This window comes from Typha latifolia, chromosome 1, assembly GCF_019914945.1.
Source record: "Typha latifolia isolate L0001 chromosome 1, TyphaL0001v2, whole genome shotgun sequence".
Lineage (NCBI taxonomy): Eukaryota > Viridiplantae > Streptophyta > Magnoliopsida > Poales > Typhaceae > Typha > Typha latifolia.
This window is the reverse complement of record NC_133086.1, coordinates 18,837,956-18,865,955: the sequence shown is the minus strand read 5'-3', so window position 1 is coordinate 18,865,955 and position 28,000 is coordinate 18,837,956. Positions and strand designations below refer to the sequence as shown.

Sequence of the window (28,000 nt, the reverse complement as noted above, 5' to 3'; positions counted from 1 at the left end):
AGTCAGGTTGCTGAACCAAATAAACCTACTAAGAAACATCGAACCTGATGAATATTATTACAAAGATCAAGAAGAATCTCAGAAATCAAGTTTTCTTGTTGAGACTACAAGGGTTGAATTAGCCCCAAAGGTCAATGATAATTAACAGCATAAATAGTTTCAATGGACATAGTAATCATATTGCTCAAAGGACAACCGTGATCTCCCTTATTTTAAGAGATATTGACATAATATGAACCGCAAGATGCTTATACATACAACTCATCTACGTTGCACTCTCCAAGGTACACTTTGATACTCCGAGGTGAACCACAGCTGCCTTCTGCAATGAGCGCTCTATCATTTGCAGCCATATGTGCAATTATCTTGTATATCATTTCAATCTGGTTGACCAACAGACATCAAGAGAAGAATTAAATAAGACAAATTGTGCTGGATTAGCACTTTTGCATTTGAAGCTCTACGTCTTAAATGAAATTAGTGCGCTGCATCAATTGTTTTTCTGTTTCTCCTTAACCTGGATATCAATATCATTGATTTCTTTGTGCATAAGAACAGAAAGAAAAAAAAAATTGTTGACTTTCAGAATCTTGGAAAATCACGTATACTCTTGAGATTCTACCCTACCCTAACTCCCTGCCCATGGAAAACTTCACATTTGATTCCCAGAACTTGAATCTGGAGCTGTTTTCCCAATCATTCCTACAAATAACCCTTTCGTCAACTTGGACAGCGTCTTTCTTAGGTATGTGTCTACCTTCTCAATAACTCTTATCAAACCACCAATTAAGTAGTAGAGTTGTCAATGAGTGCTCCCTTAATAGGTAAATCCATAAAAAAAGTTTGGCAGAGCTAGGAAGGTAATGATTTGAAGTGATCTTTAGAGGTAGGCCAGTGACTCAATCCAAGGCTTCAGGTTCCACCAGTAAAAAGATAAGTTGAAATACAGAGTAAAGAAAATCAAAGAAGAAGTGGGGATCTTTTGGAGGTTGTGGCATTCAAAAAATTTCAGATACCATAAAAGCATTCTATATGAGACAAGAGTAGGACTTAACACAGTGGAAGAGGGCTAGCGTTTGCGGTGTAGAGCATATGGGGGCCCAATGTGCCACAGGAATTCTAGTAGACAATAGAATGTAAGCATCATAACAACCTAGATATTGTAGTAATGCATCAATTTATTGGGCGAATCTATTGGAAACTTTCTTAGTTTTTCTTTTACCTTCAAGAGATAATGAAATCTAGATTGCCTCCAGTAGAAAGATATAGTTTTGCATATAACCTAGGTAAATTATTACCTGCTCAGGTGCATGACAGCGATCTGCAATTTCGTCGAGCGTCAATGGATCAATAGGCTCTTTACAGCTGAAAGATGTTGAAAATTTATTAGTAGCAAATAACTCAATTTTACAATTTTTACTAATAACTCAATTTTCTAATCTAAGGTGACAGAAGGAACATAAAGTGCAATAATCAGACCATTACACTGTCATATCCCTATGGAATATGTATATGCAGTATTCAATCCAGCAGCTAATAAGCTATATGTAACAGCATATTCTCAGTCCCACACGAGAGTAAGATATAAATTTTGAATTTTGAAGTATGTACATAACAAAAATTACAACTTAAGTACCAGCAAAATATTAAAAGCAGCACAAAAGCTATCCTCCACCTGCAGCACATAATGAAGAATGTATTTGCCAAAAGGATTATTTGTATATTTCAAATAAGTTAGCCATCCATGAAGTTTATGACTCCCAAATTTACTATTTCACATTCTTGGAATTAGAAATGTAGAGCCTGCGAAATTAAAAAGGTATAAGTTCATACAAGGAAGAGAGTCAGTAGACATTATAAGGTTAAATGTGGCAGGAAAAAATTTCAGAATTAGTAACAATATTTTTCCTGATGCTGATGTGTAAGGCCATGCCCTTTATACAGATTTGTTAAAATACTAGGTGGGAATCATATATTATTAGAGTTCATGAAAACAACTGAACAAGATAAATGAACCAAACAATAAATTACGTGCCTCGCCTCATTCAGTACAGCTAAGACTCTCTTTTGAAGAGCTAATACTTCCCCTGCTGCCTTTTTCCCTGCTTCAACACCTGCATTTAGCACCAAATTTTTTTTTACCATGGCCTTGGTAAAGTAAAATCAATATCAGAAAACATGAGACATACTAAAGCACATACCAGGCTGATGATAAGCATTGATGTTGATCAGAGAAGCATAAATCCCAACAGCTCGTTCATAAAGTGCAATAAGTGCACCGGTAGATCTAGGATTTACTTCTTGTACAGTTACAGTTATTGACTCGCGATCATTTGCATAGAGAGCTGAACGGGTTCCCTGCACAAAGCTCTCTGGTATAAGTTCTGGGCAGCATAATTTTTTTTAAAAAAAATCAGCTATTAAACTTTATACTAATTATTGCTTTCCCTATAGAAGTACCAGATCTTGCTATAGAGAGAAAAAAAAAACTCGAAGTTGAGAAAGCTCGAAAGAATGTCCTAAGAGATAATTAAGACTGGGATTTTCCCCCAACGTCAACCCTCTAAAGAGTTCATACTTCTGACCACCCCAAATTATAGCAAGATAAGCCAACCTCAATCATATTTTAATAAAGTGTAGTATGTCTCGAGTGTGAGAGAAAAATTTAGTGATCACCGATATGTAAAGATATTCTCTTTATTTTGGTTATAGTTGAGTAAAAATTACACAACCAGAAAACAAATGCACACTCAGACCAACACACACCATATGATGGCATGGTTAACTTTATTTTTACAATTGAAAATTCTCTCTGTCACTCAGTTAATTACAAGAATATTACTCTTTTCCTCCCTGATATACACACCAGATTTCACGTCTGAAAAATGCAATGTAATTAAAGTACGTGCAATACAGATGATTCACAGCAGCACATTACATATTTCAGAGATTTTTAAACCACAAGCCCAGAAGGAAGAATCAAAGTAACAAGAATTCAGAAAAGTACTTCAAGATTCATGAACAAATTGAAATCTGACCTGAAGCATTCCAAACAAGTAGTCACCGCATGTAACTCCAGGTTCAAGCTCCCAATCATGGCCAGGTGGCCTATCGCGCAATACTTCGATGAAAGTAACAAAAAAGTTATGGACACCTTCTCTTAGTTGCTGAATGTAGCTGCAATAAAAAAGACAACTTGTCAGACATACTATTGACTTCAAGTGAAACATTAGACCAAGAAACCAAAGACTCACGCATGCTGATCAGTGCTTCCTTTATTTCCATACACAGTTAGCCCTTGATTAACCTGCCAGAGAAAAGGTTGTTATGCAGAAAAGGCATCAAGGCAGAAATATGATATGTCCAATACAATCTAGTAGTATATTAAAACAGAGGTCCTAACTTATTCACAAATCACACTGATTCATGTATGCATATCAAGCATGAATATGGATAACCTCCCAATGTTCAACATTCTTTCCATGCATAACAGGTCTCTCCGTAGATTTATCACCTAGTGTATCTCCACATCACCCAACTTCTGTGCATTCTACCTGTACAGCTGGTTGCTTCGGCCATTTTCTTTAAAAACCAAACCTGATTTAATTTATATATACTTGAATCCTATAATATGGAGAGAAACTAACAACCACTTCCTCTCTACCGTGAAGTTTTTAGATGAGAAGAGGAACCATTAAGGCATAAAGATATACCCGATTCCCATCAAGGTCAAGTTCTTTCCCAAGAGATTCCATGACCAATTGCTGCAAATACCTACTAAAAAGTAGTAAGCTATCTTTGTAAGGAAGTACAACCATATCCTGTAAACAGAAAAAGTCGAGCTGAGATGACAATAGATGGCAAAAGATAGAAATTACACTTAAAGAAGATTGAACGAATACAAATATAAACCTTTGATCCCACTCCATCAGAAGCCCAGTACCAGCACATGGCAAGTAAAGCTGCTGGATTATTCCTTACCTGTATAAGAACCCTCTCGAATGTCATGAGAATAAAAAAGATGGACTATTGATTTTATAATAAAAAAGATCTATACCACAGTTGTCCGAGTTTCCTCATCCATCAATGATGCACCGATTAGCATTTCCTTAATGTCAATACCCTGGGGAGAAGATAGTTATTCTAAGTCAAACATTCACAGTTAGTCCGTAAACTGCTTCAAATAACAGCAGAATACCTGTAATGCAGCTGGAAGTAAACCAACTGCAGACATTTCTGAGGTTCTACCACCAACCCAGTCAAACATTGGAAATCTTGCTAACCACCCTTCTATTCTAGCAGCATTATCTAACAAGGATTTTTCTTGAGTAATTGCAACACCCTGCAGAACAAATATGTGGAATAATCAATGAGCTAGAAAGATAGAAAAGCGCACGCCCACGCATGCACACACACAGACACACTTCAAATTCTACAGACCACTAAGTTCTAATCTCTACAATAGAATTGGAAAGTACAAACAAGTTGATTTCTTTTTCATTAATACTAGATATGGGTTCAGGATCTCCAAGTGAAACTGCTATGGTGGCATAGAACACTAGAATGAGTTTCAAGTAGGAAACTAGTACCAAATTTTAAGCATCAGGATATGAAAAGGATTTAGGAATATAAATATATACGATTAAATAGGATTGAAAACTCTGCAATGTATCAGCACCAAGGAAAACTATCTTATGTTTTAACTATATCCCGGACTGCTCATAGTGTTTATTGCAAAAGTATATAACTTATGAAATTCTGCTTGGCAAAAGATGACCATATACACCATTAAAATAGAGGAAGGAAATATAAAGCAGAAACAAGAACCTTAGATTAAAACCTGTTTTGAAAAATCCAAACCAGCTTCTCGAAAAGCTTTTTGTACTTCCAACAGCCCGTTTCTTGTTTCAGGAGTACCTCCACTCTGATAATGGAGAAAAAAATGAATAAATTTTGAATAGCAACAAATTTTAAGTTTAAAGTACTTACCATAATAAACCAAAAAGGGAAGGAAGATAAGGTAAGAATGATGCATACCTTTGATATTACAATGACAAGAGTTGAGGCAAGTTCAGGTCCAAGCTGTGCAATTTGATGATCAATTCCAGCTGGATCTGTATTGTCAATAAATCTTATCTGGCATGCAGGGAAACAACAGAGGAAAGTCACATGAATGACTTGTAACTCCCTAAGAATTGTTAAAGATAGACAAGACCTTGCAGACAAGATTGAGGAACAGCAGAATAAAAAGGTTTTAAGAAACCTAGAGTAAATCATGTATGCAATGCATGCTTGAGGAATCAGATATTACTTTATCACTAAAATAAACTGCCCCAGCAACCCCGAAAGAGTCACAATTTGGACACCATACAGCAAAGAATTACAAAAGCTGACGTATTCCACAAAGTGAGCATCATCAAAAGCAAGCAAACTAAAATAGACCAAGAAATAGTCATACTGTAACTGAAAGCAAGGCATAAATAGTTACTAGCTTACTACGCTCCACTCCACCACGCAACAGGCCCTGAGCCCATTAGCCGGGAATTCAAGCTAGCTCAATATGACCAAGGCCACGAGCACATGCAATGGAGCCGTAGACAGTCAAGTGAAATCCAATCCACGAAATAATTTGATCTATGGATGGCCACAGTCCTTATATCTCGTATTAACAATCGAAAGATGGTCAAAAGAACAGCAGCAAGTCAGCACCTGGTCAAATTCAGAGGGGGAGTTCCCTTGGATTACCTATCTCAATAAAGTATATGATTGGTTTGAGGAACGTCTCGAGATATTTAGAAGATAATATTTTGGCTAAAAGCCTAAAACATAACATCAAAATCCCTAAATAGGGGCATGTTATACTAGTGCTGTATTGCACAGAAGTGCACAAGGAAAAGATATTAGGACGCAATACATGTTTGCAGTTCCCAAAATGAAGTGGTACAAATGAAATGACATTCTATAAGTACATAGATATGCAAGTCCATTAACTTAAACATTTTATGCAGTACACGAAAAGAAAGGATAGTTTGGTTACATCGAAAGAAAAGTGCCAATATGAAATAATGTTTATGACAATGAGAAATACCTTGAGAGGAGGATTATCAGGAGCAAGTGCCTCAGCAACAAATTGAGGCCCCAGAGCGGAACCTCCAATTCCTACAGACAATACCTGAGTAAAGCGGCCAGCTGGAGATGATGGGGGCTTTATCTGTTTTCATACCAGAATGTCAACAACATGACAAAAGCATATTTTAAAACAAGCTTTTAATTTTAAAACACATGTTTTGCTGCATTATGCTTTATCAAGTAGTGAAAAGAAACTACCTAAGATCTAACTATGGAATTAAGCAAGAGAAGACCATTATGTGTCTTTCAGGAAGACATCTAACATATGTTAGTCCCACTATTCAATGAGGTGCATGCAGTATCAGTGTTTGCTGCACAAGAAAATATTAATAACTGGATGTTCTTGTTTTCCAAACATTTAGCTATTTATAAGTCCAAAAAATATGGCCAAATTTTATTTGTGACATAATGATTTATCATCAAAATTCATACAATTCTGATCTCCAAGGTGCATCAGGTAGAATGCGAGATGGCTGCTCAAGCAAGAATGCATCTAAATAACAAAGAATTCTAGTGTCAAATAATTTACACTCTCACACCCACTGTCCAGAAACAGAAAGTACACAGCAAAATTATTTTTCTACATGTCTTGGAAAACCAGGCAGCAACCGTGAAGATAAATAATTTTACCTGTGCACATAATTATGTTTGTGTGGCAGTGTCAGTGAACAACATGATGCGATCTTCTCTTAGAGCATCATCATCGTCTTAATATTTTTTTCGACATACTCTCAATGTTAACCAATTATAAATCTGATAGCTATTATAATGGAAAGTTGAAGCTGTTGGTTGAAGTATCGAACTAGTATTGAGGCTTATAACAAAGTGCTAAGCACATCTCTTTTAAGTATACTTGTATGTATTTCAAGAACTCAATCAGAAAGGTAGCATAGACTAACCCTAGCACTGATGACATCCTCCGCAAATTTGCAGATGGCATCTAGCGTCCTCTCGATCTGCAACCTGAGGAGCGATTTTGGCGCGAGCTTAGCGCTCCTGAGCCAGTAGTGCCCCACCATCCTTCCCTCATCCGGGTTCGCGATCGCGCCCTTCTCGAGCTCCTCCATTGCCCGGAACGCCTTTTGGAACCGCGGTTCCATCTCCTCCAAGAACTCTTCGGAAAACCCTATCCGGCTCACATCGAGAAACAAGCCCAGCTCCTTGTGCTGGTAGAGCCAGTCAACGTACCGGTGCCACAGCTTGATCGGGTCCTTCTCGATTCCACCCCTTTTCTTCTCCACCGGAATGGCGTCGGAAGACGAGGAGGAGGAGCGAGAGAGGTCGGCAATGGAGTGCGGCTGGCGGAGATGGCGGAGGCGGGAGGATTGGGAGGGAAGGAAGAGAGAGCGGCGGTAGCGTAGGGCGGAAGAGGGGGAGAAGACTCCGGAGATGGAAGCCATGGGAGAGAACCAGAGAGGCGGAGCAGACGAGGGCAGGAGTTGTTGTTTACCGCATTTAGGCTTATTAGGGGGGGTTAGGACTTCGGCGTTGGAATCTCTGAGAGCTTGATTGGTGACGTTTATACACCACGAGGTGAGGTGGGCCAGTGGCACGTGTGTGAGTTGGCGGGAGGGGTTCGCACGCGTGAGCGGTGTCGCTGGCGGTGTCTTTTTATGGAAGGGGGAGATATTTGACATTAAATTGTCTATTATGCTGGATAGACGGCTGGGATGGGATTGAGGATCTAAATTTGTTGGTGGCTGTGATTTCTGTTTCTGTATTTGAAAGGCGGCTCTTTTGGAGGTTACTTAAAATGGACCCGGGTCATTCTCCAATCTCCAACCAAGGTCAAAACGAACCTATTGCCACATCATCGGCAGGGGGAGGGTTACTTACGTGAAATGCCTATGGCTAAGATGACAAAATGATCTTTCCTTTTCCCTCCGAGGATTTTTATTTTTCTTTTTCCCTCTCAGGATTTTTATTTTTCTCATATGATTAAATACCGAATTATCAGTTGTGTGAAATTATTGTTATTCGATAATGTATGGTGTTTCTTCAACCTTTCAAAGTCAACAAATTGATGGGGGCATTGATCCGTTTAGTTCTCAACAAGATCACCAAATGTCTTCTTAGTTCATACAATTATCTAAAATTCACATTTAGCCACAAATACATAGCTATGTCAAATATCCAGACTCCAGGGACAAGGTGATTATCCACGATCCTGATGTAAATTCGTAAATAATGGACATATAGCCTGAATAACACAACTTATTATTACTCGAATGCTATCTTAAAAAATGTGATAGCTCACGATGACCAAGAATCTCATTGCGTAGTTAAATTGCACACGCTTTCCAACGGATGGTGTCACTTAATTTGCTTAATCATGGATTCATAGGTAACAGTCATTTAAGAACAACAATTGACAACAATGTTGCTTCTGGATATTCGAAAGAGAACTCCATAAAAGAAGCTAGAAACCTAGAACAGTCAAAACTGAAGCATAAACCACTCCACATAAATTCTCACAATATGAGATCCCGTCAAATTCATTTGAAATTTCACTACAGAAAATACTTCTAGAAGAAAAAAAAAAAGTGCAAAACTGTACTCTACATTGCATCAATCATCACCAGACCCAAGTGTCTGTTCCTTGAGCTCATCGATTTTGGCAAACAATTCATCTCTGTTGTTCTGCACATAAAAGCGATATATATATGAGGGTGAGCTCAAGCTAAAAGACCAATTTGCTTTACTAATTGAGTTCATCATCACCTTAAAAATTAGATAGCGAGAGATGAACCAGACAGTGAAACCAAGGCCAACGACTTCCATCACCTTTGGAAACTGCTTTCAAGTTTCAACTTTGAAAAATTAATATCTTTCCGAATACTGTTAACTAAGGATACACAGAAAGTTTGATAATCTGAGAGTGTGTAGTAATGTAGGAAGAATTACATACCACAGGAAGGGAATCAAGCGAAGAAACGAGTGCTGATGATATCCAAAGAGCGACCAGAGCAGCAGATCCATAGATGAGGATCATATATGTGTCTTTGGAATCCAACTAAATCAAACAATAAGGTTATCTAGCTAAGACAACAATAATCTCAGTGTATACTTTAAATTAGTAAATGATCCACAAAAGTACACTCAAACAAAGTTAAGAAGCATACGCTGGCTAAATGAATGTAATAAAAGTCGAACTTCTATCCTGTAAAGGTTTCGAGCATAATTCCTAAAGTTATGCACTTCTGATCATTAGGCATTCTCCATTTATTGACTGAGCATATTTTCACAATTTGGAAGGATTATGTAGGCAGCAACATTTTGAGTTAAAGAATCAGAAATAAGATACCACTCTGTAATAACTAATAAGATAGCACTTCGTTATTGGATTTTCACCTGTCAAGAGGTGCTGATAAATAAAGAATCCTATTCTTCCATCCTTTTTACTTCCCCCTTATTCCATGTGTCAATTACTTCCTTTAGTATAAAAGACCACACTTATACAAGGGATATCTCTTGCCGTATAAGCTGCCCCTTGGTACTAAATGTCGTAAGTTGTAAGTTGTAACATCAACATGTATAACTTCAAGTAATCTGCATGCTTATTTACAAAGCATTATATTTTTTTTCCCAACGTAGTGCCTCTTTTTGCTTCCTAAGAGAATGCAATCTATGCTCTAAATTAATGAAAACCTTAAATATGCACCAAGTACAAGTTACATTGAACAGAAAGTAGAGAGGGGAATAGAAATGACAAAATGGAAACAAAGTAAAACATGAGAAATTAAGAGGCTTATAGACTCTTGGATTTCATAGAAATGTCTCATGTGTGACTGCTGTAGTAAGGATAATTGGCAGTTAAGGTATCAAATTATTCAATTCTCCAAATTTATGTGGTAAAATCCAGATAAAATCCTGCCTTTGAAGATTCATATGTTGCATCTTAGTGTGCAATTCTACCAGTCAGATCATTGTGACAGTTTTTCTTCGCTATATTTAAGTCCAATTTTCCATTTAGATAAATTATAAATGTTACATCCCTCTAAGGATTTAAGAAGAAGCTGGGAAGAACTTCACAGATAATTCTTCTACTTTTTTACAGGGAATTTCCAAGAGACCTGTTCAAAATGGAACTTTGATTAAACGATCATTCCTATTGCCTATAATTTTCAACTTTGACATGACGTATTGATACTTGATAGCATATGAAAGTATCCTTTTCGATGCAAAGATTCTCTTATTGGTTAAACCCTCGTTCACTTCAAAAATAAAATTTTCCTTATTACAGAATAACAGCTAAATATCGTAATAACCCTCATTTTAGAATACAAGAATTATTCATCAAAATTATATTTTATTCTACACACTAATCAATTACTAATTTACCCTTGATATCTATCTCATCAACCTACTTTATATCAAATCAAAAGGTATTCATGATAGTTTCATAAAAAATAAAATATTTTTTTAATCTTTTACTTTACTTTATATCACATCAAAAATAATAATTATTCCTCGAATAAAGACTTCATTTTGAAAATAAAGAATAAAAATATATATTCTAGAATTAATCTTATTCCTGAAGGAAACGAGGCCTAAATGTTTCCCTCATGACTGAATAATATTAGGTATGAAACTATGAATTACTATCATACTATGTAAAGTGTAGTTCCAAAACAAGGGCATCCTTTATACGATATCTGCCTAGCTTATAGTATACCAAAATGCTCAAAATGCTCATCCTAACTATTTCAAAAGTTACAATGAACTAAACCTCACCAGACTACAGTTCCCAAGTGGAAAGACAAACTATTACCAGTGATGTGGAAGAAACCTCACCTTAGTTGGCTTGGTTACCACTATGCAGCCTCCTGCACAAGGTTTTGTAAATCTTTCTGATATTTAGGATTTTATTGTTCGTCAAAATATAAATTTATGCAGTAAAAGGACCCGCAGTACAAAGTAATGTCTTAGAGATGAAATTTTGAAGCAATGATCCAACAAAAGATGGACAATTCAGGGGAACAAAATCTGAGAGCTTCCAAATTCCACCACCTTGTGAGCAGTAGCATAAATGGGTATTCCACATCTACATAGAACAAATATCAGTCCTCAAAAAGCACTAAATGTTAATAAAATAGAACAAGAAACTAAGGGTGCATTTGCATCATATTTTGCCAAATATTATGTTATTTTATTAATTTAAAATATAAAATGGAACCCCCACCTTCATAGTGAAGCAAAGTCTTTAGTTGGTCTTGAATTCCAGTAATGTGTAGTCTTACTTCTAGTCAAGATTTGAGAAAGCTTAATTGCATCATCTTCTCGAAGCAAACAAGAAACTCCAAGCAATGCATCTTAAGACCACAACTAGCAAAAGCAAACCACCTATCGCCCCCAAATACTCACAATGAATATCCCAAGCACCAAAACTACCGCAGGAGTGGAATGCCCACTTGACTAAAGTTATCTTTTAGGGTTTAGGGTTTAAGGCAAAGTCATCGCGGCGAGAACGCCAAAATAATCTGTCAGGCAATATCGCAAACAGATAGAACAATACCTTAAGATCGAGCTGATTCAAAGGATTCCCAACCTCACTTTCCTCTCCGCCAGCCGACGACTCTTGCTCCGCGAAACCCCCATAAGAAACCACTTCTATCTTCGTCGGCGCTTCGTCGTTCTTCGCCGCCCCATACTTCTCGGATACAGCAGTGGAGGTCTCATCCGAAGCCGACGCCCTCAGCCAGTGACCGCCGGCAAAACCAAACCCTGAGAGCAACAAGCAAAATTTAGGGTTCTTTATCCTAAGACCCAAATGCACACCGAGGGCAGAAGAATGGTCTACTAAGCTCTCTGATACGATACCTTGCTTCGAGCGTGATGTGAGAGGCTTCGCGAAAGAGGTCGGAAGGGTTGGGCGGAAGGCGAGGGCGAAAGAGGAGTCAGAGACGAGAGGGCGGCGGGGAAGGGAGGGGAAAGCGCGAAGCATGGTGGTGGAGAGCTCCATCTCGATACGAGAGAGGATAAAGATTTGGAATTTGGGAGCCACGCTTCTATAAAATCCTAAGCGGCGGTGTGCAAAGTCCGAAGTAGATTGTTTGCTGTTGATTTATTATAGTTCCCTTACTCTTAATTGATTAAAGATCGCAGACTAATGCCTCGTCTGTATATATGTCTTAAACGCTAATGAAGTGATTATGCGCACTTTGAGGGGAATATATATATATATATATATATATATATATATATATGATAATTTTATTACATTATCCCATATTGGATAGAAAAATACGTATAACTTAAAATTATATACGTTCACCTTCACCGTACTTAAATACACTCTAGGGAGAGAGAAAAACAGTATTTAGTATGCTATTTATAAATAAGAGAGAGTTAACTCATGAATAAAAGAAATTTATGGATCAACAAAACAGTTCCTAATTTATGCGTCAACAATAATAAGGATGAATTGGTGGCTTAACTTGTGTGTGATGCTTAAGATAAGTTGATGGATAATTTTTTTTTAGGTGTATGTTTTGAAAACAGTTGCAGAGGCAAATGAAAAATAATATGGGGTATTAAAAAGTATATTAAATATGTGAAATATTAATTTCAATTGAATCTAGATAATAAAAAATGGTTGATTTATTTGGTTTAGTGTAGTTTGTGGCGTGAAAGAAATAATCGAATTCTTAATTTGTGCGCAAACTTGTGAAGTTTTTTCGCATAAGTGATTATCTTGTTTCTCAACCGGGTAGAGATAAAGAAGAGAATATAATGAAAAAAATTCATTGGTTGACTTACGAGCTCCGAGCAGTCATAGAGAGAGTTAGAGAAGTGATAGTAACGCTGGCTGATGTTTTCTAGAGTTTTTTCGACATCTGGTTAATATTGTGATGTAATTGTAGTGTTTGTTTTTATTTTTTAAAGTTTATTTTATTGTATTTTTTAATTATATACTTAGTTGAATGTTCTTTCATACTGTGAATGTTGGTAGTGTTTAACTTTACTTGAGGTGGGTTTTATAGGGCTTTTGATTTTAGTCCATATAATGTGACCGAGATAATTATTCATTTTATCGTGGTTAATCTCGGTGAAAGATTACCATGTTTTTAAGTTTCAATGAAACAAAAGTTGTAGCTTATTGGTCAAATAAAACAAACACTTCATATTGAGAAATATATAATAAATTATAATAATTCTCTTATAGTTAAATTAAGAGTAAATTAATAATTAGGTTAGTGTGTGGTATAAGATAAAATTTAAATAAATAATAATTGTATTATGAAATAGTATTATTTTGATATTAAGTTGTTATTACGGATTAAAATGTTTTAGTTCACAATCAAGTTTGGATGATATGGAATTAGCCTTTTTTAAGATAAATTTATTGAAGGATTGCTATATATCTATGTATATTTAGATGAGAAGTAATGGGTATAAATAATATCCTTAAAAAAAAAAAGGGAAGAAGGCAAGTCCATATGGTATTAAATGCAGAGTTGTACATATCCCGGGTCTGATTTATTTATTGTCTTTCGTACCAATCAAACTTAATATCATATTTAAAAAAAAGTATTGTGATGTTTGTTTTATTGAAGTTGTAAGGTTTTCTCTTCTGTTTAAATTGGGTATGTGTTTGTATCTTTTGAGTTGTTAAAGTTTAATTTTTATTTTCTCTGATGTCTATAAGCCTATTGTATAGTAGTCCCGGACTTCTTTCAATATCTTTCTCTGAATCATACTCGTTACTCTTAGATATTATTAATAAATTTTCCTTAAAAATATTTTGGTAGATTTGCTTCAAAGAATAATAGTATCATAATGTAGGCCTCATATAACCACTTAAAAGAGAAATAAATAAAAAAATCGGAAAATAAATCTAAGGGATGGGTGGAACGGACTTCAATGCTCCTGTCAGTTGTTTATGTTCGATACTATCTGACAGTTTCCAAGTAAAGTAACATGACCAGATCGGTTCTGTTCTTTGTTCTGGACGCAACATAGTTCAATTGTCCAATATAATCTCTTATCCTCTACCGCGCTGGATCATACCGCCTGATTAGGATTTATCCGATAGATTCTCAATATTCCCCGAGTCATAAATATCATTTTTGATATATTATGCGGCTTAAGGAAACACGACGAGTATTTGGCCTTGTAATCGGTGTATTATTATTTCTTAGTAGAGTTTGATGAGAGAATTTTTTATTTTTTTTAACAAAGAAAAAGGGCCTCCTTCGTCTTCCCCTACGGCCCTACTCTTATCCTGCTTCGTAACCCCTTCGTCATGGACGACGGCCACCTCTCCGGCGAGCAATACCTCTACTTGGCGAAGCTATCGCAGGAAGCCAAGCGCTACGACGAGATGGCCTGCTTCATGGAGAAGATCGTGCTCTCAGCTTCCTTCTTTCGGCGCTCTCACTGCCGAGGAGCGCAGCTTCTTCTCCGTGGCCTATAAGAACGTCGCTGGCGATCGCCGCGCCGCGTGGCGGATGATCTCCCACATTGAGCGGAGGAAGAGCGAGGGCCGTGCCGCCCTCGTCAAAAACTGTCGTGATCGGAGCGAGTCCGAGCTCGCATCCATCTGCGCTAAGATGCTTAGGATCCTCGAATCTCACCTTATCCCCTCGGCTGGGTCGAGCGAGGCGAAGGTGTTCTACCTTAAGGCGAAGGGGGACTACCACCGGTGCATTGCTGAGTTCAAGCCCGGGGTCGAGAGGAAGGAGGCGGTGAATGATAGTATGGCGGCTTACCAGGCGGCTCAGGTAGTTTTAATTTTCAAAATCACAATTCTCTTTTCTCGCGCTTTTTCCCATTGATAAAAAAGTGGAATTGGTTCGGTGATCGGTGTCTAAGGTCGAAATATCTTTATAATACTAAATATTGGGTCTTTATTAAAGAGAACTAACGGCGGGGCTGGTAGCCAGATGCAGGTGAATCGAGTTATTTGTCTAGAAATTTTACTCTTTGTTTCGCTTACAAGATTTAAGCGATTTGGTTTCCTGGTCCATGTCATCTTCGTAAAGCTCACAAGTGTGAAGTGTGTTACACTTTGGTTAGTGACAGTATACAACTATACATTGTCTCTTTTTGGCAAAGAGATTGCGCTTGTGGAAAATTTCAACAGGAGCTTCTCGTTGGAATTCACTACTATTTAATACTTTAGGTGATTTGCACATGGTTTTGATGACTTGGAGATCGTAATTTGCTTCCCTTTTCTGATTTAGGATATTGCTCTTGCTGATATCAGACCATTTAATCCTCTAAGGCAGGGACTGACGCTTAATTTCTCTGTTTTCTACTTTGAGATCCTGAATTCCGCAGAGGATGCTCGTACTATGGCATAAGAGGTTTTGTATCACAATATCTTGTTTATAACTTGATTCAAGGAAACTGGCTAGTTTCGTTAACTGACTGAATTTCTAAAATATATTTACTTTTTGGAAGCTTATAAAATCTCACTGCAGTAGAATAGCTCTTTGGAAGCTTGTTGTAATATCTAGGGGCCCAGATTGTCATGGATACTTCAAGTCACGTGAATTCAATCTCTGCTAATTCCTAGTAAAATAAATTAGTAGTCTAATTTATGCTTGCACAATGTCTACTCATATAGATAAATGTTTCACGTTATACTTATTCAACATACATTCTGAAGAACATATTTACATCCAACATTTTGGGTTAAGAACAGAGTTAACATCACAGATTGACTTACTGTGCAATACTTAGCTTATGGCAAGGTCTGATAATATGATTATCCATGAGTGATGCTGTGACAAATGACAGAAATGTGGCATGGAGGTAGTTATGAACCTCCTGAAGATTCTAGTTGAGGTAAAGAAGTAGGCCTTTGTGGAGAAGGTAAGCATCTGATTTAATTATCAGTAATTGTGGACAAGAGAAGCCAAAGGCCATCTCAACATAGCTTTAGCTCTTTTGTCAAATGGGTGTCCTGGTTCACAAGGCCCATACCAATTTAGGGTAAGGAGAGGACCATCTTGAATGAATGCAGCTGATTCGAGTCCTCAAGTTCAGTTAGTATTTGTTAAAACTTCAATTTGGAACCTTCTAATTGATTGAAAGAGTTGTAAGCTTTCATTCTATGGGCTATTACTCGTAACAAAAGCACTACCAAAAGTGGTTTACAATTTTATATTATATGAAGGCAGTTATCTAGTTATTGCTCCGGGTTCCAAATGGCTTAACCATTCTAATCTCCTAACTGCTAGATGCATCACATGCTCATTCTTTTGTTTGTAGGCATTTGATGCTGCTATTGCTGAACTTTACTCCTCAGGTCGGTGCACTTATTATTGCAGCTTCTCCATGACAATCATCATCGTTGGACTTTCCCTGCAGCATTTGTATGTATTTACCACTGTTTGAGTATTGGTGGATGCTTTTTATCGTGTCTAATTAATTTATATCGCTTACAGGAGCAGATCTATGGAGCATAGCATGGACCAAGTATTGTCCTTGGGGGAGGTGGACGTTAATGTCATTGTCTATTAACTATTGAACAAAAATATTATTTGGTCAGCTGTCCCCTTATACTGTGCTACATTATTGGAGCTATATTAGAAATTTCTTAATGCATCTCTCCTAGTCAAATATACTGTTCCTATGTTTTTTGTATTCTTGCTTAGCTAGAGGTAGTTGAGTAAAAAAAAGGTCTGGTTGACTGGGTAGGTCGTCACATAAGATTACATGTGTTCCTGTCTACTTATTTTAAATATTTCATCTGAGTGGAAAGTAATGAGTCAGTGAGTTCAGTTTGATATAATCAATCATCAGGATCAAATTATAGGGATTGAAATGAATTACATCTGCAATTAAACATGCTCATTTTGTGTTTGCGATTTTCATTCTTCTGGAATATTTTCAATAAAGATCAGTCTAGATCTAGAAATAGAGCCATCTATTGAACATAATTCCGAACACTCTGCTTGTCTTCCAGGTCGTACAATGGCTTCCTAATTCTGTTGCTTGCTTTAAGCATGCGATATGTTTGCTTAAACATTATGATTCAAACTTAAACCAAGGTGGAAGTAACATGAATTATTCAGACTGTTGTGATCAACTGAAGCTCTATTCTTAGCTCCGAACTCAGCTTGGTCTGGGATTTCCGACGTTCGTCGTGAAGCTACAGTGTGGCCTCCTGTGTGTTGTGATTTTGATGGAAATTGATCAAAGAGACGCAGAGTTCATGAGCAAAGAATCAACAAAATCACTGTACTGGTATTTTTCTTATATACGGTACGTCTTCATCACCCCAGAGGTCGCTCTTTGGAGCTTGAGCTTAAAGAGTAAAGACTAAAGAGTGGTGGCACGCAGCATGCACTCACCACCAAACACTCTACTCTCGCTCAGAGAATATAAAAGGAAACCCTTTTTGATAACTTACGACCAATATATTAATCCCCACACCTTATTGCAAGCTAATGTACATAGAAAAAGCAAGCACATGAGTTCCGTGGATGCCTCCCCACGGGGTCGTCTTCTTTAATCTTTATGGCCTCAAAATCTTTTAAGCTTTATTAGCATAAGCTCAAGGCATTTCGAATCCAAATTAACTACCCTTGTCGTCCAAAGACCATTCACGGAATAAAGTATGAACTCATGAGACTTTCCTGACCTTATTAGAGAAAGCAAAGTACCACAAACGAGCCTCTAATCAATGGATAATTATAATCTAGAGGACTCAAACTTTTGCTCATTTCCACTTCCTCAGCACTACTTACGTGGAAACGGATATTACTTCAGAAGGATTTAATATAATTATCCTTTTAATTAACAACTTTCTAAGAAATTTTTAATTAGAAAGAGAAGAAGAAAGCTGGGACTTGGCCCTGTGTCCACGGTTGCTCAGCGCGGATTGCGGGGACACAGAAGCTCTGGCGGATGTTTCTGGATGCTTCTTGATGGCGGATCCGGGCATCGAGGGGAGGATGGCACATGTGCATCTGCATGTGCATGCATAAACTATACATGGCTACCCATCTCTATGTCTACTTCTCCATCTAATTCAACCTTTGGACGCGAGTAGCGAGCTAGCCATTTACTCTTTTTTTTTTCTTTCTAGTTAGTATTATGGTCAGTAGCTGGTATTAATTATCTAATGCCAATCTTTAACCTTACATGTATGTACTTATAGGACACAAAGTGCAACACTTGTCTCTCTCTGATTGTTTCGTTTCTACTGGACTACACTGTGTTTAGTTGACTTAAAAATCTACTTAAGTCTCGGTTAGAATTAAGTCTAAGAGAGTTGTTACAAAGTGTATTGTTATATTTTCTTCTTTTTCAATATCTTTTGTTCCAGGTGTCTAGTTTTGCGAGTTGGATGCTATATGGACGAATTTGGGTTGAAAAATAAGAACTCAAATAATTTTTGTTTTTGGAAAATCTCAATACTCTCATCAGAGATATTGCATGGAAATATACTAGGAAAAGAAATATTAGTGTATTGGTATATATAGGGTTAGTGCACACACACACATATTAGGGTTTTTGTGCAAAGCCTAGACTTTAATTCCAGATCCAACTCGTATAATAGCCAGTGATGAAGTCAATTGTACTTGTGTTGAAAATAGTCCCCTGACTGGCCCACTGATAGTACCCACTCTTTTAACCTGCACCCAAGATTTCCCTGTTCAAGTTGCAATAATTTTCCAACAACTTTTGACTCATTTACCTACACCTTCCTATATTTTTAATGAGCTTTATTGCAATTCTCAAGTTGCCATCATATCCAATACGAGAACTATGACTATTCCTAGATTCTAGCCCAGCCATCAACAGTCAACAACTAAGGCATCGCGGAAACCTTGCAGTGAGAAATAAGAGAGAGAGAGAGTAAAAAATGGGTAGATACCTATCCAAAGATATGGTATTCATCTAGTATAGTAGTAAAGTGCTCACAGAATAATTGAGCGATGTTATCGAGAGCTCGAATCTCAAACTTGAGGCAAAGAAGAGTCCTCCTCTTAGTTTTAGTCCAGAAGACAGAGAGAGAGAGAGAGAGATTGTGTGTTTTAGTCTTTTAGAGACTCTGCTAATGAACAGAGAACAAGTGAGTCCACACTTGTACTTGCAAAACTCTATTAGCAAAAGCCAAGACAGCAGTAGAGAGAGAGAGAGAGAGAGAGAGAGAGAGAGAGAGAGAGAGAGAGAGAAGCTAAAAGACTTCTCCTACTGACGCAAATGGGGAATATGAGTGCAAAAGGAGACGAGAGGGAAAGGCGAGTACAAAGACAAAAGCTCTCCTCAAAGGCTAACATTGGAAGAGGGGCGACCACTATCCCTTGTCTAACTGTAAAATGAACTTGAAAGCAGATGCTTGCAAGTGTCCAACTTGAGAAACGCAACACAAGCACCTTCCTCGTTGCTTCTCTCTGAAACTTGACAGAGTTCATCGGTTTACATACAAAATATATGTATGTATGTTTTAGACTAAGTGCTTGTGTTAAGCTAAATTATACGGGAGGTTAGCTAGCCATTGGCAAAACATAAAACTCAATGTCTAACTTCAAACTTTGTACTAGTTCTTTCACCCCTAAGAAAAAATATTTGTACTTCTAGTTCAAACTTTAGTACTGGAAATGTACGTCAGGGAAAGTTTATTTAGCTTATTATAATACAATTAATACAATTATGGCCATTGGACTTGGCAAATAAGCATACAAAGGCATATGCATTAAAGGCTGAGCCAGGGTTGGCTATGTATAGGTGGTCCGTGATGAACGCGATCACATACCTCGAGAATCGTGCGTTTGTTTGATGAGTACGTACTTGAAAATTTTATCACCCGGATTAAGGCGTAAGAAACTTAATTACCCCATTGGGGCATACATTAATTACTGCAGATCGTGGCTAGGTCATGGTGCAGGAGTGGGATTAGATTAGCACATTCCTAGTTATGTGTAGCTCGAACTATACTTCATTTTTGTTCTACCGATTAATAAGGGATATATATATATATATATATATATATATATATATTTGTTCCTTTTTAAAGATGACAAATAGAAGCATATATATCGGAATATAGCAAATTCACCGTTCAAAATCTAGTAATGATCAAAGGTTATAAAACTTAAGTCTAAGACTGTCAAAAAGCATAAAATATTTCCCGGGAAAAGATGGTGTCATATTCCCAAAAATGGCATAGGGCATGGGGAAAGGCCAAAATTAGGGGAATGATTATTTATTAGTTCTAAGTGAAACGGTAATATACTAGATTACTAGTATCTTAGTAAGAAAGGTGAGCTCACGCGTTCGGCGTTCCATAAAAGGAGAGACTACGAAACTCCTTCCCCAATTGGTCAGCTCTCACCATGCACTTTTCCTAAAATACCCTTCTCTTTATCTCCGAACGAATGAACGATGGACTCCTATGTCGTTTATAAGGTCCTAAATTGACTGAAATATTATATACACTGCTCTAAATTTTGGTGTTGTATAAGAAAATTTATTAATTTCCCACCTTTGGCTCATAAGATTTCTTTTTCACAAAAAAGAAAAGAAAAAAATTGTTGTCCTTCCTTTGTCTCTATTTTTGCCTGCCATTTTCTCTTTTAAGTCCTCCCCTGCCCCTCTCTCTTCCCCAAAACAATGTCTCAATCCCACTACCCTACAAATCCCCTTCTTTCCTCTTTCTATATACAACAGTGCTCATTCTTTCCTCCTCTCATCTCCTCCTCCTTATTGCAAACTAATAACAAGTATTCTTCTATGAGAAGAACTCTTATTTGAAGGAGGAGGAGGAGGAGGAGGAGGAGGAAGAAGAAGAATAAGGCTTTCTTTCTTTACAAAATCCCATCCTTTGTCCTGCATTGGTACATAGCTTGGTAGGAATGGCTCCTAGTTATGACTGTGCTGTTTCCGTCCTCCTGTGCGCGGAGGACAACGACAGCATCTTGAGTTTTGATGAGGAGGAGGAGCATGACCATGGTGATGTGGATGGTCATCGCCCAGGTTGTGTTCTTGGGGAAAAGAGCGGTTTTTATGGGGACTTGCTTATGGATTTCCCCTTGCAGTCGGATGAATGCATCGCCCTCTTGGTCGAGAGAGAATGGGAGCATCTCCCAAGAAAGGACTACGCCGACAGGCTGCTCACTGGGGCATTGGACCTTTCCATTAGGAGAGATGCCATTGATTGGATTTGCAAGGTGGGTTTTTTATTTTTTGAAAAAAAATCTTTGTAGGTATACTATCGTTTGATGTCTATATCTAACGATTCGTTAAAATGGTCTTTCTTTCCGTATTTCTGGTCTTATTTCAGATTTATTTCGGATTATTTTGTTTATTGTCGATCAATGTGAATATTTTTGTTCTCGCTGATTTGCTCTTATTTTTTTATATTTTCACTCCCCCCTACATAAATGAGATATGATCTTGCTGTGACTATTTAATTTGGGTGTTCAGTACTTTCACAAGGCCTTTATTAATATACATAATGTAATAAATGGGTCTCTTCTCTCTTTCAGTTCACTTATCTTTTGCCGTCTGATGGTTTTAATGCTCTTCTTGCTTCTTTGAATAATGGTGTCTGTGCTTTTATTAAACAGGTTCATTCCCACTACAGTTTTAGGCCTCTGAGTGCCTACTTGTCTGTGAATTACTTGGACCGATTTCTCTCTGTCTATGAGCTTGCAGTAAGAACATTCAGAAGGCCCTCTTCTATTTCTTATGCATAAATTTATTTCCAACATAATCTCGTATGTGTGGTTGCACAATATGGTTCTTAATGTCTGAGCTCTCTCTCTTATTGCAGCAAGGGAAGGCTTGGACGATACAGCTGTTGTCTGTGGCTTGCTTGTCTTTAGCTGCCAAGATGGAAGAAGTTGATGTTCCTCTATTGGTGGATTTACAGGTAAGGCCTGATGAACCATTACAGATAAAACAATTCCATGGTTTCTGATTCTGAATCTGTTCTAATTTTCTTTCACTCATGTCTAATAGGTCGGTGAGGCGAAGTATGTGTTCGAAGCTAATGCTATACAAAGAATGGAGCTTCTGGTGCTCAGCACTCTCAAATGGAGAATGCAATCTATCACACCATTCTCCTTTATAGATTATTTTCTTCATAAGTATAATGCTGGCAATGCACCATCCAGGTTATTAGTATTGCAGTCCGAGGAACTCATCTGGAGCACAATTAGAGGTATACACTTTTTTTATTTTCAGAATTGCAAGATAGAAATCTCTCTGGTTGTTAGAATGGGATGGATTGAATTATTTTGACTACAACCGAGAATTCAATTGCAGGAACTGATTTCCTCACTTTCAGACCTTCAGAAATTGCTGCTGCTGTCGCTTTGATAGTGTTGGGGAAAACCCATATTGTAGAACTTGAGCAGGCTGTTACTTATTGCATCCATGTAGAAAAGGTAATATATAGCTAACAGCTATGTATGCACTTGGAGTTGCATGTTTGATGGTTACTGATTTGGTTTGCATTATGATGGTTATTGCAGGAGAGAGTGTTAAGATGTCATGAAGTAATCCAAGACATAATATTGATGAGGAATGTGCCACTGAAAACTGCTAGCCCATCAAATTCCTCTGTGCCACAGAGCCCAATTGGGGTCTTGGAAGCTGCATGCTTCAGCTACAAGAGTGATGATATAACTGTTTGGTCACAGGAAATATGTTACGATAGCTCTCCAGCTAGCAATAAAAGAAGGAAAATTAGCAGATAAACTATCTTGTGATGGATGGATGTTGTTTTGGCCACTAACCTCTTTTGGGACTTGTGGCATTTTTTTTAACAAGTCAGTTGGATGTGGTTACTGGAGTTTTAGGTGTGATCCTGAGATTACCGAAAGACAAACGAAAGAATGGATCCGGCAAAAGATTATAAAAATGAATAAATAGATGTGGAGTTCATTGCTATGACATGAGTAATGCAGCCAGAACCCAGAAGACATCACTTGTCAAAAGCAGAGACAGCACGAAGGAAGAAATCGAGGATATGTGAAGCGTTTTTGAAGAAGAGACGAGAGAAATTACTACGTTTGCATTTGTTTTTTGTATCTCCTTCGTGCGAGAACTAAGAAAGAAAGATCTTTTTGGATAAAACATGACCAATAAAATTGAAAGATGGAAAAACAAAGTGGGTTTTGCTCATCAAATCAAACGGTGATTGCTTAAATTAATCGCATCTGTTGACCCCCAACCAGTTTGTCTTCTGACTCTCTGAAACTTACTTTTTTTTTATAATATGATAAAATAAGTGTCCTGGTCAAAGGTCAAAGGAAATATTCTTGGGAAAATAGATTATAACCTTTAAGAGGATCGATCATAAGGGAAATGATCAAGTGGGTGCTCTGTTAGATTAAATATCTGCTGTTGGCTTCAAAGATCCAGTTTCAACGATGGGAGGAATTATTCCTGGAATCATTCCTTCCTCACTTGGTTTTCTTATCACATGAAAGCATGCATCGGGCGCTGTTAACTAGTTAGCGACCATTACATTTAGGGGGAAAAGAAAGTTTTAAAAAAAAAAAATCCAAACGAGACGTTAAAAAACACTTTAACTCCAAATAAACGAAACGTTCTACAATTTTTTTTCCATTGCGAATGGAGGCTTAAGATATGGAATTCCTCCATCTCCTTGGCTTCCTCGCCTGCTCCGCCAGCCCCGTCGCCTGCGTCTGCGCCGCTATCTCGTTTGCCTCGGCGTTCGTGTTCTTCCCCAGCTTGCTTAGCTTCTTCCACCCGCTGCTCCAAGCGGACGATGGATGCTTACTTGGCTTAGCAGATGTCATCTTCTCGAACTGTCTCTGTAAGCTATCCATGTCGTTTTGGAGCTCCAGGTACTTGGCCTTCATGCTCTCCAGCTCAAACTTGAGCGTATTGATGTCCTTCTTCGCTGCCGCCCAACCTTCTTGGAAGGATTGGGGAGTCCCCTCGAGGAGCTGCTTGCGAGTTGAGACCATGGGCTGGTAGTGGGAATCCCCTGCTTCCTTTAGAGAGGAGTTGGCGATCGCGTTGCTTATCTTGACTTGCTCGGAGAAGAGGACTTGTACGACGACCCGAAGTGGGAGGCGTTCGTTTTGGGCTGCATGCATGCAGGCATCGATGGAGAGCTTTTGGCAGTCCATTACACGGCAGAGACGCTTCCTCTCGTGCTCAGTTAGAGTCGGATGCGCCTAATTGAGAGTTTTCAAAAAAATTAAAAAAAAATTAAGCAGTTCCATCATTTCTAGTATAACTTCATCTCAATTATAAATCTTTTAACTTTGAAGAAAGTGAGAGAGAGAGAGAGAGAGAGAGAGAGAGAGAGAGAGAGAGAGAGAGAGAGAGAGAGAGAGAGAGCGAGACTAGATTTATCTACTAACAAACAATATTAATGTTTGTACCTTGAGATAAGAATCGACAGCTCTGTACAACCCATCATCACAACTCCGGGTCGACTCTGGCAACGCCTCTGCCAAAACCTGGAACTTGGTCAGCGAGAGATTTCGATCCCTCGACACCTCTGTGAGGAAACTATCTATCAACCTCGCAACTCTCAACTTGGCATTAGACCCTGAAGCCCTTGCAGTCGCCGGCTCGTACCCATGCTTCTCTACATACGACTCCCTCCCTGGGCTCGAATCCTCTGTTTGCTCTTGTACCAGGAAATGCTCCACTAACCTCTGCACCAAATCCACATCGTACAACGTCTCACTCTTGCTGTAAGACGGGATGAGAAGATCCGCCAAAGTGGCTTGTTCTAACTGCATTCCAACTCTTTTTTCTAACTCCGTGACAAGCGCAGGTGCTACTTTTAACATACTTGCCAACCTTAGCAATCTGAGAAGAAAGCTACAAGAGACAGAGTCCTTGGTTGGTGGGATTATACTTATAAGGCTTTCGATAATCATCCTTTGCTCTCGAACTTGGGAATTGGATAAGTCATCCTTGTTACCGGTCCCTGCGATTACTAAATGTAGCCCTCCTTGATTCCATACATCGTCGCCACCTTGAGGCCCTTCTTTGGTTAATCCAGGCAGCCACCTCGCTGCGTACTGCATGATTGCAGCTCCGATTAGCTCAAATCTCATGCCTTTCACTTTGATGGCAGTGACGACTCGTACAAAATGGTCGATTCTAAGGAGGGATACGTCTTCGAACCACCAGTCCGGTGGAACTGGTTGGGTCCGGCTCGGGCTCGACTCCTTCGAGTCGTTGTTCCATTTTGGACTCGAATTTCTCGTAGGCCTCCCGGTGTACGCCCACCTTATACCTCTCGGATTAGCGCAAGCTTTCCATGCGATCGACTCACTGCACCTTCGTACTATTTGCAAGTTCTCGGCCCATGGCGACAGCCCTTCGCAGCTCTTGAGCACCACTATTGAGTCTCGCCATGAGGACAAAACTACGTAGCTTAAAAAGGCTTCTGTTTTGAATATTAAGTTTCCTTCCTCTAAGTCCTCCGTCATTTCCAAGTACTCCGCTGCGCACCTCAGGCCGGAGATGTTCGACGCCGTGAGGTCCACGGCGATGCCGTAGCAGAACTTGGCGGCGAGCTCCAAGGACTCCGGGCCGCCGGGGAGGTCGTTTAGTTCGACCACACTTGGTTCTTGATCCCTTGAGGATTCATACATGATTCGGTTCATCCTTCCACTTCTTGAGAGTAATGGATACTACATGAGACCAAATCATAGTAGAGCTAGTTAGCTATGAAGAGTGGATAGAGTTACTAATAAACTACTGGAGGAATTACCAATTACCTTGTGTAGATGAAAGCTGACACCTCCAACTTTAACAAGCAAATCACTGGGGATATCACTGGAGACATACCTGCTCGTAAATACATATGCATGTCAAAATTAGAACTAACCATTGTGAATAGAACTATAGATTACATGTAAGAAATAAATTTTTTTTAAAAAGGTACCAAGATTGATCTCTGAGCTCGAAGCCATCGTTGCTGAGGCTGCTATGCTTGTGAGCATCAAGTGAGTTCCTCACGAGGTCTCTCCCATGGGGTTCACTCTCAGATTCCCACATTGTTATGAGGAATATCGCCTTGAAGATCAATTATGGATGGCGTAGAAGGAAGACCACGAAGTAGTAGTCAAGAAGAGACGAGACTAGTAATTAATGGCAAATCCCGAGGGGAGCTAGGGAGCGTTGGAATTCATACAACTATGGAAATCAACGCAGAGAGGTGCATGAATAGGAGAAGAGATAAGAGAGGAAACATATCTCTTGGTCCTGATGTAGAAGAGGAGGGCGATTGAGAGAAAAAGTCACGTGGTGTGTTGGAGTTATCTAGACTCGTAGCAAATCTTCCATAAATCTACAGGCTGGATTGGGCCATGGGCTTCTTTTTAATCTCTTTTACCATTTTTGGTTCTACTAGTTGGATTCGGGTTGGATTCGGGTGTCCTTTCCCTCCTCCCATCATCTGTTCATGTGCTGAAAGCTGTGAGATTTCTGTAGCCATCTCCGTTTGTTTCCTCCATCACATACTATATGCTCGTGCCTCCATAGGGATGGTGAGTGAGTAGTGAGAGCCCACTAATGCCACAAATATATATTTGTCTCTTGGATCAGGTGGGGAATATACATACATACATATATATATATATATATATATATATATATTGGAGAGCTACTGTTAGCTTTTGTAACTTTACCTCACATGATCATGAATTAATTTATCTAGGAGGAAACTCAATCTACTGTCTCATATAAGAGAAGGACAACAATGCTGAAAACCACTAGTAGTCGACAAAATTAAGAACCACTTGGATGGAGTAGTCCCACGTAGCATGGGAACATTAGTTATTAATATATAACGAGAAAAAAAACTCACTGGATCGACGATGCAAGTCTCTACTGGAGTTGGATCTATTTGGTTAATTTGTTGAAGGCAAACTAACTCTACGGACCTTTTTCTCAAAACAAAATACTAGCTCTTGTCATGCCAAAGAAATTTTGGATGAATAGCCACTGGTTTAAATTGAAAAGGCTACATAATTACATATATGTGAGTCTTTCTCAGAGTCATAAGCATTTCGTAAGGTGGTCCTTAAATTTTTCACTGGTTGGTATGGTTCATTATTGCTAACTAATAAGTTAATATGGGCGTCCATTTATTGTCTCTTTCGGACCTTCTCAAGTTCCTTTCCTCTTCCCTTTATGTCTGCGTTCAAGTCATTAGCATTTCGTAATAATAGTGTGACCCCACTATTTTGGAATGCTTTTCATATTCAACCTCCAGGCTAGATATGCACAAAATTATAAAGCTCTTCGACTGTAATCTTTAACCATATGAAGTCTTCAATTAGTAAATCGTCAGACGAAGTTTAGTAGTGCAGGTGAAAAGATTGCTACTATTGAGTGGCATAGTTTGTAGGGCATAGTAATTAAGAATTTGGGTAAGATCTAAGTGCCACAATTCTTAATTAAAACAAAATTGTCATATTATTTTTATTTCTCTCATCTCTATTATACTCGTGCTTATAGGTCCTTAATTCTTTCTAGACGGATACACTATAAAGAATGCAAGAGAGGTATCATCATGCTAGGAAAAGGATTTGAACCTACAGTGGTGATTTTATCGGAGGAGCCAATCCAATCCAATCCTTTTTTTTTTTTGAGAGAGAAAACCCAATAGGCACATATTTCATTCAATTATTAAATATAGCCTTTCACACGAGTCTTTCATTTTTTTACTTCACCAAACATTACAATATAGAAAAATACAATAGAAAGAACAATCATAATGAATACATAGACGCAAAGAAGCTAATATTACCGTCGTGATACGACATTTATTGGTACACAACTTGTGATCTCCAAAGATTGAAAAATGATCTTTCTTCAATGATCAACGGCATAAAAACATAAAAGGAACCAAAGACTGACTTGCCAATGAGTCGAAAATAATAAGCCTCGCACACCGAGACATTAT

At 38.3% G+C, this 28,000-nt stretch overlaps 5 protein-coding genes across 7 annotated transcripts; 2 read left to right on the top strand and 3 right to left on the bottom strand.

Annotated features, from left to right (window-relative positions):
- Positions 1-26: 26 nt before the first annotated feature.
- On the bottom strand, positions 27-7,615 carry LOC140793079 (glucose-6-phosphate isomerase 1, chloroplastic-like). Its single transcript, XM_073144446.1, has 14 exons — positions 7,029-7,615; positions 6,089-6,211; positions 5,038-5,136; positions 4,841-4,924; positions 4,199-4,342; positions 4,058-4,123; positions 3,913-3,981; positions 3,714-3,821; positions 3,255-3,307; positions 3,039-3,177; positions 2,202-2,358; positions 2,036-2,114; positions 1,299-1,365; positions 27-383 (listed from the first exon to the last, which is right to left on the bottom strand). Exons 1-14 carry the CDS (start codon positions 7,527-7,529, stop codon positions 249-251), a joined length of 1,824 nt encoding a protein of 607 aa, XP_073000547.1. The 5' UTR covers positions 7,530-7,615; the 3' UTR covers positions 27-248.
- Positions 7,616-8,426: 811 nt separating this feature from the next.
- LOC140798891 (protein CURVATURE THYLAKOID 1D, chloroplastic) lies at positions 8,427-12,287 on the bottom strand. Of its 2 annotated transcripts, XM_073152977.1 has the most exons (5): positions 11,950-12,287; positions 11,645-11,853; positions 9,038-9,142; positions 8,851-8,922; positions 8,427-8,769 (listed from the first exon to the last, which is right to left on the bottom strand). In XM_073152977.1, exons 1-5 carry the CDS (start codon positions 12,089-12,091, stop codon positions 8,698-8,700), a joined length of 600 nt encoding a protein of 199 aa, XP_073009078.1. In that variant the 5' UTR covers positions 12,092-12,287; the 3' UTR covers positions 8,427-8,697. The 2 variants fall into 2 exon arrangements, with proteins under 2 accessions (XP_073009078.1, XP_073009085.1); XM_073152984.1 differs by lacking the exons at positions 8,427-8,769; positions 8,851-8,922; positions 9,038-9,142 and adding an exon at positions 10,966-11,173 and having other exon boundaries at positions 11,950-12,197.
- Positions 12,288-14,209: 1,922 nt separating this feature from the next.
- Positions 14,210-17,357, top strand: LOC140795730 (uncharacterized). The gene is made up of 4 exons (XM_073148473.1): positions 14,210-14,852; positions 16,348-16,451; positions 16,524-16,572; positions 17,045-17,357. The coding sequence occupies exons 1-4, from the start codon at positions 14,280-14,282 to the stop codon at positions 17,183-17,185; spliced, it is 867 nt and encodes a 288-aa protein (XP_073004574.1). The 5' UTR covers positions 14,210-14,279; the 3' UTR covers positions 17,186-17,357.
- Positions 17,358-20,547: 3,190 nt separating this feature from the next.
- Positions 20,548-23,203, top strand: LOC140780754 (cyclin-D4-1-like). 2 transcript variants are annotated; one of them, XM_073126502.1, is made up of 7 exons: positions 20,751-21,063; positions 21,126-21,257; positions 21,657-21,743; positions 21,863-21,961; positions 22,051-22,252; positions 22,357-22,478; positions 22,566-23,203. In XM_073126502.1, the coding sequence occupies exons 1-7, from the start codon at positions 21,016-21,018 to the stop codon at positions 22,788-22,790; spliced, it is 915 nt and encodes a 304-aa protein (XP_072982603.1). In that variant the 5' UTR covers positions 20,751-21,015; the 3' UTR covers positions 22,791-23,203. The 2 variants fall into 2 exon arrangements, with proteins under 2 accessions (XP_072982601.1, XP_072982603.1); XM_073126500.1 differs by having other exon boundaries at positions 20,548-21,257.
- A 198-nt stretch (positions 23,204-23,401) lies between these two features.
- Positions 23,402-26,350, bottom strand: LOC140780713 (root phototropism protein 3). The gene is made up of 4 exons (XM_073126434.1): positions 25,976-26,350; positions 25,809-25,878; positions 24,453-25,721; positions 23,402-24,242 (listed from the first exon to the last, which is right to left on the bottom strand). Exons 1-4 carry the CDS (start codon positions 26,086-26,088, stop codon positions 23,679-23,681), a joined length of 2,016 nt encoding a protein of 671 aa, XP_072982535.1. The 5' UTR covers positions 26,089-26,350; the 3' UTR covers positions 23,402-23,678.
- Positions 26,351-28,000: the final 1,650 nt, after the last annotated feature.